Raw genomic sequence first — 16,164 nt, forward strand, 5'->3', positions numbered from 1 at the left:
TAATAGCAGGCGTGGAGAAAAGAACAATTCTTAGTTGCAAAAGATGAGAAGATCACATGAATCTGAAGGTACACATCATCAATAGGTTGGTCAAACTGCATAATGTCAAAATCAATAGCCTATCGTTATTTCAATCCGTTCACAATATAATGAAGAACAAAAGATAAGACGCGAGTATCGTTCACAATATATCCAAGGCACCAAAATATCAAGAAAATATACAATATTAAACCTGTGAAATTACCCGAGTGCCCAAATATACAAATGATAGAAGAAAATACAAAAAGGATAGAAATATGTATAATATTAGACTTTATTTCTCTATTTCATTGATGCACGTTAGACTACATCAAACCTCAAAAGTATGGCACCAACTCCAAACATGCCATTATCTGAAATATTTTTCACGCGGAAGATCCTTTCAACCCCATTCTTATCTATATAAAAGTTATTTTGCCCAAGTGTAAGGCCAATATCTAATTTTCAGAAATGCCTACCAGCTCTGTACGTGATTTTTGCCATGGCCCTTTTTATTTGCTGCCTAGGTTTCCTGGAGGGCCAAAAATCATAGTGGCATCCACGCCATCGTCCTGTGGTGCAAGGGAGGCATGAAGGTGTGTGTATGACCAAGGGAAAACAAATGGATTGCACTTTTTGTACGTGTGTACCTTGAACCTCCACCAATGATGATTTCATCGCCCGCCCATCTGAGTCGCCCAGAACCTTCCTGATCGTTCTGTTATTGCTTCATCTCCCAGTTTTCCCAGTTCTGCTTGCCCATGATTTTCGCTAAGCTTGGCACAAACCAAAGAGGGGATCGGCATATCGTCTTGTTATTGCTTCATCTCCAAACTTTTCCAGTTATGCTTGCCCATGATTTCCACTAAGCTGGGCACAAACCGAAAGAGGGAATCGACATATCGTTCTGTTATTGCTTTATCTCCAAGCTTTTTCATTTTTGCTTGCCTATGTTTATTTTTGCTAAGCTCAGCACAAAAAAAAGGGGGATCAGCAGAGCGAGAAAGCGTCGAGCTTTCTCAAGGAGCTCGACCAAGGGCATCGAAGATGGATGTGATTGTGGCACGAGGATGAGAATCCAAGACCTTTTTTAAGAGGGAATGAAATTCTATGACCTTTTAGGCCGCGGCAGTGTAGGGTTTAGACTCGTAATATCCTTCTTACATGTAGGCACGTGATGGATTAGGACTCTGTATCTCCTAATCAATACACTTGTCTTTTAGCCAAATAAACATGGTTTGCATGTACTTTTTTTTACGCCTTTTATAATCAATGAATCCCAATCAGTGCTTCCTTCCGTTTACGATGTACCTTATTTTAGATGCTTATTATGCATAGACGTGACGGTTCAATATCCTGGATCGCATATGCTAGCATGTTACCCAAATAATTTTAAACCTCAGCCATTATTATTCTGATCAAACGGTGGTAATAATATTAGCATATGTGGATAAATATGGTGTCTCGTTTGTCTTTTGTTTTCATAATATAATAGATAGATACTCTAAGCTTGTCTTCATCTTTGTATGTTTACCTGTTCCATTGGTTGATCTTGCTCTGTCACTCTTGCTCTGCCACACTAAATCAACTTGTATAATCTACCATTTCTAGTAAGGTGAGCTGCTACCTCCCCTCCATTTTAACTACTTTTCTTCTCACATCCTCTTCCCTCGCAGCCATCTCCCTCTCCTCCTTGGCGGTGAACGGCGGCGGCAACGTGCATGGCTCGTATCCGGCCACATACATCTCCCTGGACTCCATCATGAACTCCCTGTCCCGGCCTTGGGCGGAGCAGGCCATGGACTCGGGGCAGAGCTCCACGGCGTTCTCCGGCACGGTGGGCTTGTACCGGAGCAGGGCAGCGTACTGGGTGAGCACGTGCAACATGTAGTCGTAAACGTAGTCCATGCTCATCTCCTCCCTCGCGAACCCGCTGCCCTCCTTGCCCATGCGCTGGGCCAGCGCCGGATGCCCGTTCCCCCAGTCGACGGCGAACTTGACCGCGCGGCACTTGTCCCTGGGGTCGATGGGCCAGTAGTGGCGGCCGGCGACGAGCCCCCGGGAGAAGAAGTCCTCGAAGGGCGTGTCGATGGCCAGCATCGGCGAGTCGCATGCGAGAATGTACTTCTCGCTCACCGACCACGACCGCCCCTGCACGTAGATCTTGTACCTGTACCGGCACTGCTCCGCCAGGTTGGAGCCCTTGAAGCCGTTCCGGTTGGCGGCGCCCCAGTCCAGCGCGAACAGCCGCGCGTTCCAGTCTTTGCCGGCGGCGGAATCGTTGCTGCAGCGGAAGAGGTCGCGGCGCGCTTCCGACACGTGAGGGTTGCCCTTCCAGAACGCGTACGGCTCCCTGTCCGGCCAGGGGAGCCGCGCGTTCTCCTTGGCGATCTCCTTCATGAGCGGCCCCCATGGACGGATGTTGACCTCCGGCCAGCCCCAGAAGGACCAGTCCGGGAAGAGGACCTCGACCGAGGTGCCGTCCTTGCAGTAGCGGAAGAGCGGCGGCGCGGCGGAGGTGTCCGGGTAGTCGGCGGCGCGCAGCTCCGGCATGTCCTCGCAGTTGAACATGAGGTCGAGGTCCGGGACGCGGCCTGGGTAGCGGGCGAGCAGCTGCGCGATCCCCCACTGCGTGAATAGGTCCCGCGTCTGGAACACGCGGTGGTACGTCTCCACGTACGCGCGCCCGGAGACCACCGTCAGCCGGAACGCTGCGTTCGGCTGGCCGTGCTCCACCGCCTCCCTGCTGATCCCCTTCTCGCGCCACGGCGCAAGGTCCGAGTGGATGTGCCTGAAGTAGTCCGGGCACGAAGGCGGCCGCGGCACGGGCCGTTCCGGCGCCGCTGGAGATGGCGATGCAGCCGGTGGTGGCATTGCCCCACGGGGGCGACGGCATAGTGGCGTAGACGACGATGACGTCCCGTTGCCGCAGCTGAAGGGTATGGGCACGGGCGGTGACGAGCGTTGGCGGCGGGGAGGATGGCGCCAACGACGGCTGGTGCCGCCGGTGCCGCTGCCGTTGCCCCGCAGGAACGACTGGCCGATCGTTTCAGCACGCATGTACAAGAGCAGAGGGATGAGTACAGCACATTGTAGTATGATGAGAAATTTTAGGGCTGTCCCAGTTAATATGAACAGTCTATATTTCACGTCATCCGATGGCTTGTTGTATTACTATTACCTCTTGAAAGTTGAAACGTAAAATATGAACGAGAATCCTATTGGGTTATTATATGGACTTTGAAAGGTAAATATGGACAACAATCCTATAGGGTTATTATATGGACTTTTTTCCTTTTTTCCTTTATTTATACATATATAAGGAAAAAATATTTTGTGTCATTAAAGCATTGTGCTACCTACGGAAATGTATCTTGCATAGTTCTAAAATTTTCATGTGTGGTGCCTAAGGAATCTGCCCACACGCCGATAACTGCCACACGTATGGGCGTTAACAAATCTGCCCATATGTTTTGTGTGGTGTTTAAAAGGACCAGCCCACACGTCTGTGTGTGGGCAAAACAATTAACGCCCACACGTCTTTTTTTCCCTCCCGGTTCCTCTTACACGCGTGCGTGTGGGCGAAATAGATAACGCCCATACGTCCGGTACGTCAGGCCTCGTACCTCGTGGTCCCGCACGCCCCACGTGACACTTTACCGCGCGCCCCGCAGTTGCCATGGGCCGGACCCTCGTACATGTTCGTTTAAGTGCAGTTGTCATGTCGCTGAACTACGGTTGCCATGTCGGACAACTACAGTTGCCATGTTTACTCAACTGCAGTTGCCATCTCAGGTCAAAGTTCCAGATTGCCATTTTTTGGACAACTACAGTTGTTGCCATGTGTGGTCTGGTCTACTGCAGTTGCCATGATTTCAAAACTTTAGGAGTTGCCATCAACTAACACTAGGCAGTTGCCATGTAGCGCTACAAAAAAAGGCATGGCAAAAAACATGTTCGGGTAAAAGAGAGAGTTGATATGTGCTCACAAGCACGCTAGGGCAGTTGCCATTTAAAAAGAAAAAGTTGCCATCTGCTTACGTGCACGCTAGGGCAGTTTGCCATATACCATGCAAAACATATGGCAACTGACATGTTCGGGTAAAAAAAAAAGAGTTGCCATCTACTTGCAATCATATTAGGGCAGTTGCCATGTACGCTGTAAAACGCATGGCAACTGGCAGCTTGGGTGTGGGAGAGGAGGCGGGTGTGTGGGCGAGATGACAAACACCCACACACCAGCCCTTGTGCGTGACTGAAAAACTGGTGTGTGGGCGAACTGCTAAACGCCCACACACCGGCCCCTTCGTGTGGTAAAATGGATGTGTGGGCGACCTCTCTCACACACCACACACGCGAATTGTCCTACGTGGCGTACAAAATCAGCTAATTTGTGCCAAGATTCATGCAGAAGTTACTGGACGGTGATGGAGACGTGTGGACGAGTTGGCTAACGCCCACACGTGTGGGCGTTAACATTTTCGTTTTTTAACATCAGTATGAACACAAAGCACTCATACACACGCGCATACACTCATCCCTATGAACGCACACACGCACACCCTACCCTTATGAACACCTTCGAAAGACTGAGCCGGCATATCATGTTGAAATTTACAAAGTCACCGTAGGCAGCTTATCGTCGACGGGAACATCTCCTCTAAAATTTTCATGTTATTCTCTGCATGTCACGCTCTCTAACATTATATCATTCTCGAGCGTGAAATGTTATTGTGCTACAAAAGGAAATATACGTGGATAGTGAACAGATGTGCCATTTTTATCACATAAAAAATGTAAATTTCATATGAGCAGTGTCACGCGTCGACTAACGTTTTTTTTAAGATTCATCGCCTCGCGAGCCGTCAGATCTGGCTGATTAAATAGTTCTCTCACCTCGTGGGAGGTAAGAGGGACCATCTTAAAAGAATTCTTGTTGTAATCATTACGGAACTCATTTGCTTAATCTAGGAGTAGTTCATATGTAACCAAATTAACTAGCTAGGTGTGCTTAAGAGTTACTTCGCTTTTGAGCTTGCATGCTCCGATTATGTTATACAGTATCTTGCAAAGTGCAGACGGCTACAGTAAGTCGGCAGAACTTAGCCATCAGCTGATGGACTGAAAAGAGGCAACAGTTTCCACGGGCACGCAAGAGTTCTACGTGTCCTCCTGTAGTTAGGCAATGCATGATGTTACGCACGGTGCACTTGGCCACTAGCTAGAATCAGAACCTTGCTGGAATATCTTCTGTGAAGTAGAGCTAAACACGTCGTCGTCCAGTCCTTTGGTGCCGTACGTTGTGCTGCCTGGTCTGCTCATTCCTCGTACTAATCAGGGATTCAGGGGTCATCTTTACGTATACACATTGGCCGTCAAGGCCTGCAGCCTGCTGTTTTTGGCACTTCGTCTTGCAAGTGGGGGAGCATGCATATGGGCCCAGGATTAATAGCCGATCACTTCCGGATTGATCTAGCAGGTCATCGGTTTTAAGTGGCGGTGGTTCAAGGGAAGCTGATTTTGACCGCAGCTATGAAATTTCCTAGCACTTGCAGGTACACCCTCCCCACACACGTTTTCTGTTAAAGGTATACTCATTATATACTTGGTGGAACTTTTTGCTGATTTCGCCATCAATATATCGTTTACATCGCTCTCAGGACTCTTATCACAAAGTCAAGACAATGGACCATATTTTGTGGAACTTCCATGCGTACGTGGGCTGGTACAACTGGAAGTTAGATCGCACAAAACTTAGCGAGTACTCTCTCCGTCATAAAATAAGTATAGTTAATTTAGTATAAAGTTGCACTAAATTAATGACACTTATTTTGAAAAGAGAAAGTACTACTCCCTTCGTTTCTAAATATTTGTCTTTTTAAGGATTTCAAATGGACTATCACATATGGATGTATGTAAACATATTTTACAGTGTAGATTCACTCATTTTGCTCTGTATGTAGTCACTTATTGAAATCTTTAGAAAGACAAATATTTAAGAACGGAGGGAGTAGTTAGCATAATTAACGTATAAGAAAATTCTAGATGGGTTTCTCCATGCACGCGTGGTTAATTTAGACAAGAAGTAACTTAAACATGAATTGATATGTCGAAATGTTGCAAACACTCGACTCCACCTGTCAAGAGACTTAGCGATCGGATGATCTCAATGTCGGAATATAGAGTAGTAATTTGCACGGTCACGCATGAACTCTACTACGTGTCTTCTTATTCTTAGCCAGCCTGGCACGTATTACGCATGCAGCTGACTTGACTGAGACTTTAGTTTACTTGCTGCCAAGAAGAATTAGACACCTCACTATGCATGTCGTCACTTGGATCTCCTAATTCAGAATTACTACGCTTACGTTTGGTCATCTAATGCAATCTATGGGCACGCGGCGGTCTGACGTTTGGTCCATGTTTTTTGCCGTAGTATTTGAAAAGAAACTACGTATTGCGGCTTCTCCATCCTTCTCAGCTCCAGTTCTAGAGAACCAAGTCATGGCTCGCAAAGTCAAAGCAACGGAATATTTTGTCAGTTTCCATGCCCATGTCCGGGCCGGATCTTCTATTGGAGGGTACATTTATTCGAGATTACAATAGCACAAATATGTAGCTATAATTAATATGCAAATTCACCCGCAAAAAAATTAATATGCAAATATATTCGTATGATTCTTTTTTTTAACAATATTCGTATGATTCTGTTAATTGCAGAGTGAATGATACAGCGATTGCTTTAATACCTAAAGTTCCTCACCCTAAGGAGCTGAAGGACTTTAGGCCAATTAGCCTATGCAATGTTGTTTATAAGATCGTGTCCAAGTGCTTGGTTAATCGACTCCGACCTCTGCTTGCAGAGCTGATTTCGGTGAACCAAAATGCATTTATTCCGGGTCGCCTCATCTCGGACAACTCTATTATTGCTTTTGAGTGTATCCATCACATTCAGAGCTTGAAGGATAATGGTCGGGCGGCTTGTGCGTATAAACTTGATCTTTCGAAGGCATACGAGCGTGTTGATTGGGCATTCTTGGAACAGGCCCTAGGTAAATGGGGTTTTTCGGACCAGTGGATAGCATGGATTATGACATGTGTTAAATCAGTAAGATACTCGGTAAAATTCAATGGGAAACTTTTGGAGGTGTTTACCCCTTCTAGGGGACTTCGACAAGGTGACCCACTATCCTCGTTTTTATTCCTATTTATTGCTGATGCCTTGTCTGCCCTGATCTCTAAATCAATGGATGAGGGGAATTTGAAGGGGGTGAGTATTTGTCGTGGTGCGCCGATCATATCTCACCTCCTGTTTGTGGATGACACTATGCTGTTTTTCGAAGCTTCAGACGAACAAGCAAATATTGTAAAAGGTCTGTTGAACACTTATTCCTCGGCGACGGGTCAACTCATTAACCCCGAGAAATGTTCCATTCTTTTTTCGGACAATTGCAATGAGCCGGTGGCGGAAGAGGTGAAGAGCATTCTGGAGATAACACAACACGTGTTCGAGCCAAAGTATTTAGGCCTTCCTGTGCCAGAGGGAAGAGTGCACAAGGGGCCGTTTGAAACGATACAGGAAAGGCTAAGAAAGAGGCTAGTTGACTGGAGTGAACAATACATGTCAGTTGGAAACAAGGAGATCTTGATAAAGGCCGTGGCTCAAGCAATCCCCACTTATGTCATGAGCGTGTTCCGGTTACCTGCATCAGTATGTGACAACCTTACCAAGATGATGAGGCAGTACTAGTGGGGTGTGGAAAACGGTAAAAGGAAAACGGCTTGGCTAAGCTGGGAGAAAATGATGCTACCAAAAACTATGGGGGGCATGGGGTTTTGGGATATGCGGGCGTTCAACCAAGCGCTGCTGGCAAAGCAAGCGTGGCGCCTATTGGACTGCCCGGACAGCCTTTGTGCTCGCTTATTGCGAGCTAAATATTACCCACGGGGTAATTTACTCGACACTGTGTTTTCCTCAAGCTCGTCAGCGGTCTGGAAAGGTATTGTTCATGGGCTGGAACTTCTAAAGAAGGGTATTATATGGCGTGTTGGCGATGGTACCTTAATCAAGACTTGGAGGGATGCTTGGATCCCAAGAGGACATAATTTTAGACCGGTCACACCAAAGAGGAACTGTCGGTTTAATTGGGTGGCTGACTTTTTGAATGAACACGGGGCATGGAATGTACAAAGGTTGAGGGAACACTTTTGGGAACTCGATGTTCGTGAGATTTTGAAAATCCGTACTTCACCACGGAATGGCCAGGATTTCCTTGCTTGGTTCCCGGAGCGGAGTGGTCAATTTTCGGTCCGGAGTGCTTATCACCTTGCAACAAAAGTTCAGTATACGGTGGGTTTAGGCTCTTCGAGTGGGAACCCATCAGGCCGCAGACCGATTTGGCAGCGGATTTGGAGTGCAAATGTCCCTCTCAAAATGAAAATCATGACCTGGAAAGCTGCGTCGGGGGCGCTGGCAACGAACGAATGCAAAAAGTTCAGACATATATCTATACAGGATAGTTGCCCGATCTGTGGAAGGGAGAAAGATACTAGCTTTCATGCCCGGGTGTCATGTATGCATGCAAGGGCAGTCTGGACACAAATGAGAAATATATGGAGGCTGCCCCACCACGATTTGTTAAGGGACACAGGGAAGGACTGGCTGCTGAATGTTCTGGCAAATTGTGATGACATGATGCGGGACTGTACAATCATGTTAATATGGAGGATCTGGAACCTAAGATCGGACTTAACGCATGGGAAAGAGTCGCCTCCTCTAGCGACTACGGCTGAATTTTTTGCAGAGTTATATGAACTCGCTGAATATTTGCAGGCGTTATTCCACAGAAGAAGTTATCAAGGGCAAGATGCCCATGCTTTAGGAAGCGGACACGGTGGATCCTGCACCGTGCATTACCTTGCCGTGGCTGAGGCCGCCGCCTGGCCGAGCGGCTCTGTCTGTGGACGGAGCGTTCATGCATGCGGATGGCACGGCGACGGCGGGTATGATACTGCGATGACATGACGGGAGCGTGATCTTTGCGGCATACAGATGCATATTCAATTGCAACGACGCTCTCAAGACAGAATTACATGCGATAATGCAAGGCATGGCTCTTGCCCTGCAGCACTCCACTAATCCGATCGTGGTGTAGTCCGATTCTTCACTGGCGCTTGGGGCAATGACTGGAGAAAGCTTATCCAGATCGGCATATGAACATTTAGTAGCTGAGATTTGGCATCACATGGGTGTTCGAGAGTTTATTCCTACAAAAATTAGGCGTGAGCAGAATAGGATAGCACATCGGTTGGCATTGTATAGCCGTACAGAAAGTACAACTGTTGTATGGCTTCGTAGTGTTCCACCATGTATTGAGGAGTTGGTGTCTCTCGAGCGTAACCCTACCCTTTTGAAATAAAACTCTCTTACCATCGCAAAAAAAAAAGTTAGCTAAGCAAAAGGAAAATTAAGAAAGAAGAAAAATACTGATATGCTGACACGTATTACTACTATGGTATCATGCGCGTGCATCCCGCGAGGCACTTTCCTCGACCGTGAGCTCAAAGCTATACACGTATTGCCATCACAGGCCGACTTGGAACGACCACTTCTGTCCCGTCACTGGTCGAGGTTGACGCTGCCTAAAATACGAATTGATTTTTCTACACAGATGGTCTGTTTTTCTGCTCCTATGCTCAAAGTCCATCGTGAAAGCTTCCTTTGATAGGAACCGGTGCGCGCTCATTGGTCCAGCGAGCTAGTGATCTCCATGGAGAGTACTGATTTGACTCCTAGCGCGTGATTCCGTTTGCCCGTCGCGGACGGCGTATGGAATAGTAGTACGAGTGTGCTTGACCTTGGAATCGGTCGAAAAAATATCTCATCATATCCTCACGTATCAATGCACTCCATTAGTCCATTTAATTTGCTGTTCCATTAGCTCGGCTCACTGCGCGCGTGGTTAATTCTACTCCATGTGTGTGTCTGACTCCTAGCACGCATGTGTGTGTCCTGACCTTGGAACGGCGCACGGAGTAGTAGAATGATCGACCGAAATAGATGGATAGTCGCACGCACGTGTGTGTCTGACTCGATGGGGTGTAGGGTGTACTTACGGCGTCGAGGTCGATCCATCTGGCGCCGGCGAGCAGCGCGAGGAGCACGAGGCCGCCGATCACCAGCCCCACGGCGCCCTTCGTCGGAGACAGCAGCGAGGCCTTCCACCACGGCTTCTTCGTCGTCGTCGCTGTTGATGGCGAAGACGGCGACGAGCGTTCAACCGCCGTGTCAGCAGCTTTGCCGCCGTCGACGACGACCTTGCGCGGCGCCTCGCCGTCCTCCTGAGGCGGCACCAACGCCGCCCCCTCTTCCTCGTCGCCGGAAGGGACCAGGAAGCTCTTCATCGGCGGGCGATCAAAGCTTACGTTGGCGTTGTGTTAGTGGGGTTGCGAGTTGCGACTCTGCCTCCCTCTTTCTCTGTGTGTGTCTGTGCATATATAGGTGCGCGGTTGCGCCGTCCGGCCAAAACAAATACGCCACACTACTAGTCGTAGTGACACGGTGAGCCAGATGGTTCAGTAATCCCTGGTTTCCGTTCCGAGCTTCCGTTTCTTCGTGTGGGGCCCTCGCAACGTACTGCGTACGTCGACCCGAAATGAACCGTAAAATTCTGCGATTCGTCGGAAAATGAATAGCATTAGCGAGATTCAGAGCACATATGCTTTTGACATTTCAGCCACAACTTTGTCCGGTCGATCGAGGGTGTGGAATGTGGACGAGACTTGCCTACTCCTTCGGCGTGTGCCCATCCGTGCTCTCGTGTACGTGACTTGATTTAATTGAAATAAAATAAGGTTCAGCCCCAATTCCTTAAAATTAGAGGGAGATGATTAGATTAGAAAGAAAAAAGGAAAAAAGACAACCACGGGATGAAGTGGGAGCACAGATGGGAGCATGGAGAGAGAGCAGGCAAGCCAGATCCGTGGAATGTTCCTCAGATCCTACACGGTGGCATCCCCGGGTAATCTACCCTGTCACACGATCTCCCCTCATAGGAGGTGTTTGCTTCGGGAGAAATCCCCGATACCTTTTTACGGTGTAATCAGAAAGCGATACGCATGTTTGGTACGTGTACACTATAATCGCTTGCCTCCATTAATGACTCTGGGCCAGCTTTGGATTGATACCACCCACACTCCCCTGTAAACGATTCTGTTACCACACCTCCTCCCACGACCCCCTCCACCTCAACCAGCGCCGCCGCCTCCCTGGTCCCCTTCGCCTCTCCTCGACCCTCTTCTCCAGGTCCGGCGCCACCGCATCCGCGGCACGCCCGCCGGCGGGGACGACCTGCATCTCATCTAGGGATTCTGAATCTCGAGTGTTCCTCTGCTCTCTCCTGAAAAAACCCAGCGCCGCCAGGCTTGAGCCAGCTCTTCCCGTGTCCGATGGCCCGCGAGTCACCCTTCTCCTCCCCCGGGTGCGGCCCTGTCGCCTAGTAGCCATCGCCGCCGCCACCCCCCCCTCCCCTTCTCCCTCGATTGCTTTTCCGTCCCAGATTCCTTTACAGGCATGAACCAAACAAAACAAGGATTTCTCCATTACATCCTTGTTACCAGCGTGATCTCATTCCTTTACCATTGACGTTACCACTCTCTAATCCAAACACCTCCATAAAATCTACTAACTGGTTTTGGCATTGGCAATAAAGAAAAAGGAATAACTTCTGTAATACAACATTTTAATCACGGTTGTATGTACGTGGGTGGGTCAACAGTCTGTCAGCTACACGTACGTCAGGTGCCGTCTGTTTACTTAACCATAGTGATGGAGGTCGGCCAATACACCTACTTTTCGTGCATGCATGAATCCGTTGGAGAAATTGGTTCAGTCTTCAGAGATAGGCACGTGACATCATCGGCCATAGCAGTTTCATATTACAAGGCTACATGGCGTATTTTGCTGTGTTAGAGCATCTACAACCGGGCGCCTTAAACCTGTCTCATACGTGTGATTATTGTCCGGTCGTGAAATTTCGATCGAGACAGGTGCCTCAAACGGGCCTCAAACGCCCGGGCTGATCGGCACCCCTTCATATCCAGCCCAAATATGCGGCGGATATGGAACGCCCGGGCACGCCCGTCACGTCAGACTTGACAGGCTGACCCTACGGTAAATTGCACTCCACCCCAAGACTTGCTGGATCCATTTGCTATCTCCTCTCTTATTCCTCCTCCCCGTCGTGTGTCTCACAGCTCTACCGCTGCGCGCGCTCCGCAGCCGTTCCTAGCCTCTGTGTCGTCAGCTCCGGCAAAGCAGTCCTCACCGCGGGGGACGCCGTCGCCGGCCCGGATGCCACCGGGGTACATCCGGCAACTCTCTGCCTCCGCCATGCGTTTGATGTGTTCGACACATTGTCTGATCGGATTTTTTGTGATTTTATTCGGGTAAAACGATGGATTTTGTTGTTTCGCCGGACGAGCAGTATGGACCGACGGAGCTTGATCAGATGATTCAAGATGATATCTTTGATTCCTCGGATTCGGACGAAGAAGTGGACATGATCATGCTCATGAGCATGCAAGAGAAAATGGACCGAAGAGTGTAGCATATTCTCAACTTCAAGGGATCAATCAAAGGGAGAAGAGTGATTAAGAGGGATAGGTTGTCCGGAGCAAAGCTATTGCACAACGACTACTTTGCTTCCAATCTACTTTCCCGGATGATCCATGGTTTCGTCGCTGTTTTCGCATGCGAAAACCATTGTTTTTGCGCATTGTGGAGGGAGTGGAGGCACACGACGACTACTTCAAGCACACAAGGGATTGTTGTGGACAACTCTCTTTCTCTACCAAGCAGAAGTGCACGACTGCTAAGGAATCTTGCACTTGATACTGCTGCAGATGCCGTTGGTGGGATGGTCAGGATGGGGGGAGTGTTGGGGAACGTAGTAATTTCAAAAAAAATTCCTACGCACACACAAGATCATGGTGATGCATAGCAACGAGAGGGGAGAGTGTGATCTACGTACCCTCGTAGACCGACAGCGGAAGCGTTATGACAACGCGGTTGATGTAGTCGTACGTCTTCACGGCCCGACCGATCAAGCACCGAAACTACGGCACCTCCGAGTTCTAGCACACGTTCAGCTCGATGACGATCCCCGGACTCCGATCCAGCAAAGTGTTGGGGAAGAGTTCCGTCAACACGACGGCGTGGTGACGATCTTGATGTTCTACTGTCGCGGGGCTTCGCCTAAGCACCACTACAATATTGTCGAGGACTATGGTGGAAGGGGGCACCGCACACGGCTAAGAGAACGATCTTAGAGATCAACTTGTGTGTCTAGGGGTGCCCCTGCCCCCGTATATAAAGGAGCCAAGGTGGGGTGCGGCCGACCCTAGGAGGAGGCGCGTAGGAGGAGTCCTACTCCTACCGGGAGTAGGACTCCCCCCTTTTCCTAGTTGGATTAGGACTTGGGGAAGAATGAAGAGAGGGAAGAAAGGAAAGGGGGGGGGGCGTCGCCCCCCCTCCTTGTCCAATTCGGACTTGGGGGGGGGGGAGGGGCGCGCAGCAGCCCCTAGGCCTCCTCTCCTCTTCCTCCACTAGGCCCATTAAGGCCCATTAGGTTACCGGGGGGTTCCGGTAACCTCCCGATACTCCGGTAAAATGCCGATTTCACCCGGAACACTTCCGATGTCCAAACATAGGCTTCCAATATATCAATCTTTATGTCTCGACCATTTCGAGACTCCTCGTCATGTCCGTGATCACATCCGGGACTCCGAACTAACTTTGGTACATCAAAATATATAAACTCATAATGAAACTGTCATCGTAACGTTAAGCGTGCGGACCCTACGGGTTCGAGAACAATGTAGACATGACCGAGACATGTCTCCGGTCAATAACCAATAGCAGAACCTGGATGCTCATATTGGCTCCCACATATTCTACGAAGATCTTTTATCGGTCAGACTGCATAACAACATACTTTGTTCCCTTTGTCATCGGTATGTTACTTGCCCGAGATTCGATCGTCGGTATCTCAATACCTAGTTCAATCTCGTTACCGGCAAGTCTCTTTACTCGTTTCGTAATACATCATCTCACAACTAACTCATTAGTTGCAATGCTTGCAAGGCTTATGTGATGTGCATTACCGAGAGGGCCCAGAGATACCTCTCCGACAATTGGAGTGACAAATCCTAATCTCGAAATACGCCAACCCAACATGTACCTTTGGAGACACCTGTAGAGCTCCTTTATAATCACCCAGTTACGTTGTGACGTTTGGTAGCACACGAAGTGTTCCTCCGGCAAACGGGAGTTGCATAATCTCATAGTCATAGGAACATGTATAACTCATGAAGAAAGCAATAGCAACATACTAAACGATCGGGTGCTAAGCTAATGGAATGGGTCATGTCAATCACATCATTCTCCTAATAATGTGATCCCGTTAATCAAATGACAACACATGTCTATGGTTAGGAAACATAACCATCTTTGATTAACGAGCTAGTCAAGTAGAGGCATACTAGTGACGTTTAGTTTGTCTATGTATTCACACAAGTATTATGTTTCCAGATAATACAATTCTAGCATGAACAATAAACATTTATCATTATATAAGGAAATAAAATAATAACTTTATTATTGCCTCTAGGGCATATTTCCTTCAGCCTCCCACTTGCACTAGAGTCAATAATCTAGATTAGACAGTAATGATTCTAACACCCATGGAGCTTTGGTGCTGATCATGTTTTGCTCGTGGAAGAGGCTTAGTCAATGGGTCTGCTACATTCAGATCCGTATGTATCTTGCAAATCTCTATGTCTCCCACCTGGACTAGATCCCGGATGGAATTGAAGCATCTCTTGATGTGCTTGGTTCTCTTGTGAAATCTGGATTCCCTTGCCAAGGCAATTGCACCAGTATTGTCACAAAAGATTTTCATTGGACCCGATGCACTAGGTGTGACACCTAGATCGGATATGAACTCCTTCATCCAGATTCCTTCGTTCGCTGCTTCCGAAGCAGCTATGTACTCCGCTTCACATGTAGATCCCGCCACAACGCTTTGTTTAGAACTGCACCAACTGACAGCTCCATCGTTTAATGTAAACACGTATCCGGTTTGCGATTTAGAATCATCCGGATCAGTGTCAAAGCTTGCATCAACGTAACCATTTACGATGAGCTCTTTGTCACCTCCATATATGAGAAACATATCCTTAGTCCTTTTCAGGTATTTCAGATGTTCTTGACCGCTGTCCAGTGATCCACTCCTGGATTACTTTGGTACCTCCCTGCTAGACTTATAGAAAGACACACATCAGGTCTGGTACACAGCATTGCATACATGATAGAGCCTATGGCTGAAGCATAGGGAACATCTTTCATTTTCTCTCTATCTTCTGCATTGGTCGGGCATTGAGTCTTACTCAATTTCACACCTTGTAACATAGGCAAGAATCCTTTCTTTGCTTGATCCATTTTGAACTTCTTCAAAACTTTGTCAAGGTATGTGCTTTGTGAAAGTCCAATTAAGCGTCTTGATCTATCTCTATAGATCTTAATGCCCAATATGTAAGCAGCTTCACCGAGGTCTTTCATTGAAAAACTCTTATTCAAGTATCCCTTTATGCTATCCAGAAATTCTATATCATTTACGATTAGTAATATGTCATCTACATATAATATCAGAAACGCTACAGAGCTCCCACTCACTTTCTTGTAAATACAGGCTTCTCCAAAAGTCTGTACAAAACCAAATGCTTTGATCACACTATCAAAGCGTTTATTCCAACTCCAAGAGGCTTGCACCACTCCATAAATGGATCGCTGGAGCTTGCACACTTTGTTAGCTCCCTTTGGATCGACAAAACCTTCCGGCTGCATCATATACAACTCTTCTTCCAGAAATCCATTCAGGAATGCAGTTTTGACATCCATCTGCCAAATTTCATAATCATAAAATGCGGCAATTGCTAACATGATTCGGACAGACTTAAGCATCGCTACGGGTGAGAAGGTCTCATCGTAGTCAATCCCTTGAACTTGTCGAAAACCTTTTGCGACAAGTCGAGCTTTGTAGACAGTAACATTATCGTCAGCGTCAGTCTTCTTCTTGAAGATCCATT

General features: G+C 47.9%; 1 protein-coding gene across 1 annotated transcript; it reads right to left on the reverse strand.

Moving 5' to 3' along the window:
* Positions 1-1,408: 1,408 nt before the first annotated feature.
* On the reverse strand, positions 1,409-10,543 carry LOC125520422 (uncharacterized). The gene is made up of 2 exons (XM_048685337.2): positions 10,135-10,543; positions 1,409-3,054 (listed from the first exon to the last, which is right to left on the reverse strand). The coding sequence occupies exons 1-2, from the start codon at positions 10,420-10,422 to the stop codon at positions 1,642-1,644; spliced, it is 1,701 nt and encodes a 566-aa protein (XP_048541294.1). The 5' UTR covers positions 10,423-10,543; the 3' UTR covers positions 1,409-1,641.
* Between the last annotated feature and the right edge of the window lie 5,621 nt (positions 10,544-16,164).

The sequence above is a fragment of the Triticum urartu genome, chromosome 7A (assembly GCF_056163025.1).
Source record: "Triticum urartu cultivar PI428250 chromosome 7A, HENAU_Tu73, whole genome shotgun sequence".
NCBI lineage: Eukaryota > Viridiplantae > Streptophyta > Magnoliopsida > Poales > Poaceae > Triticum > Triticum urartu.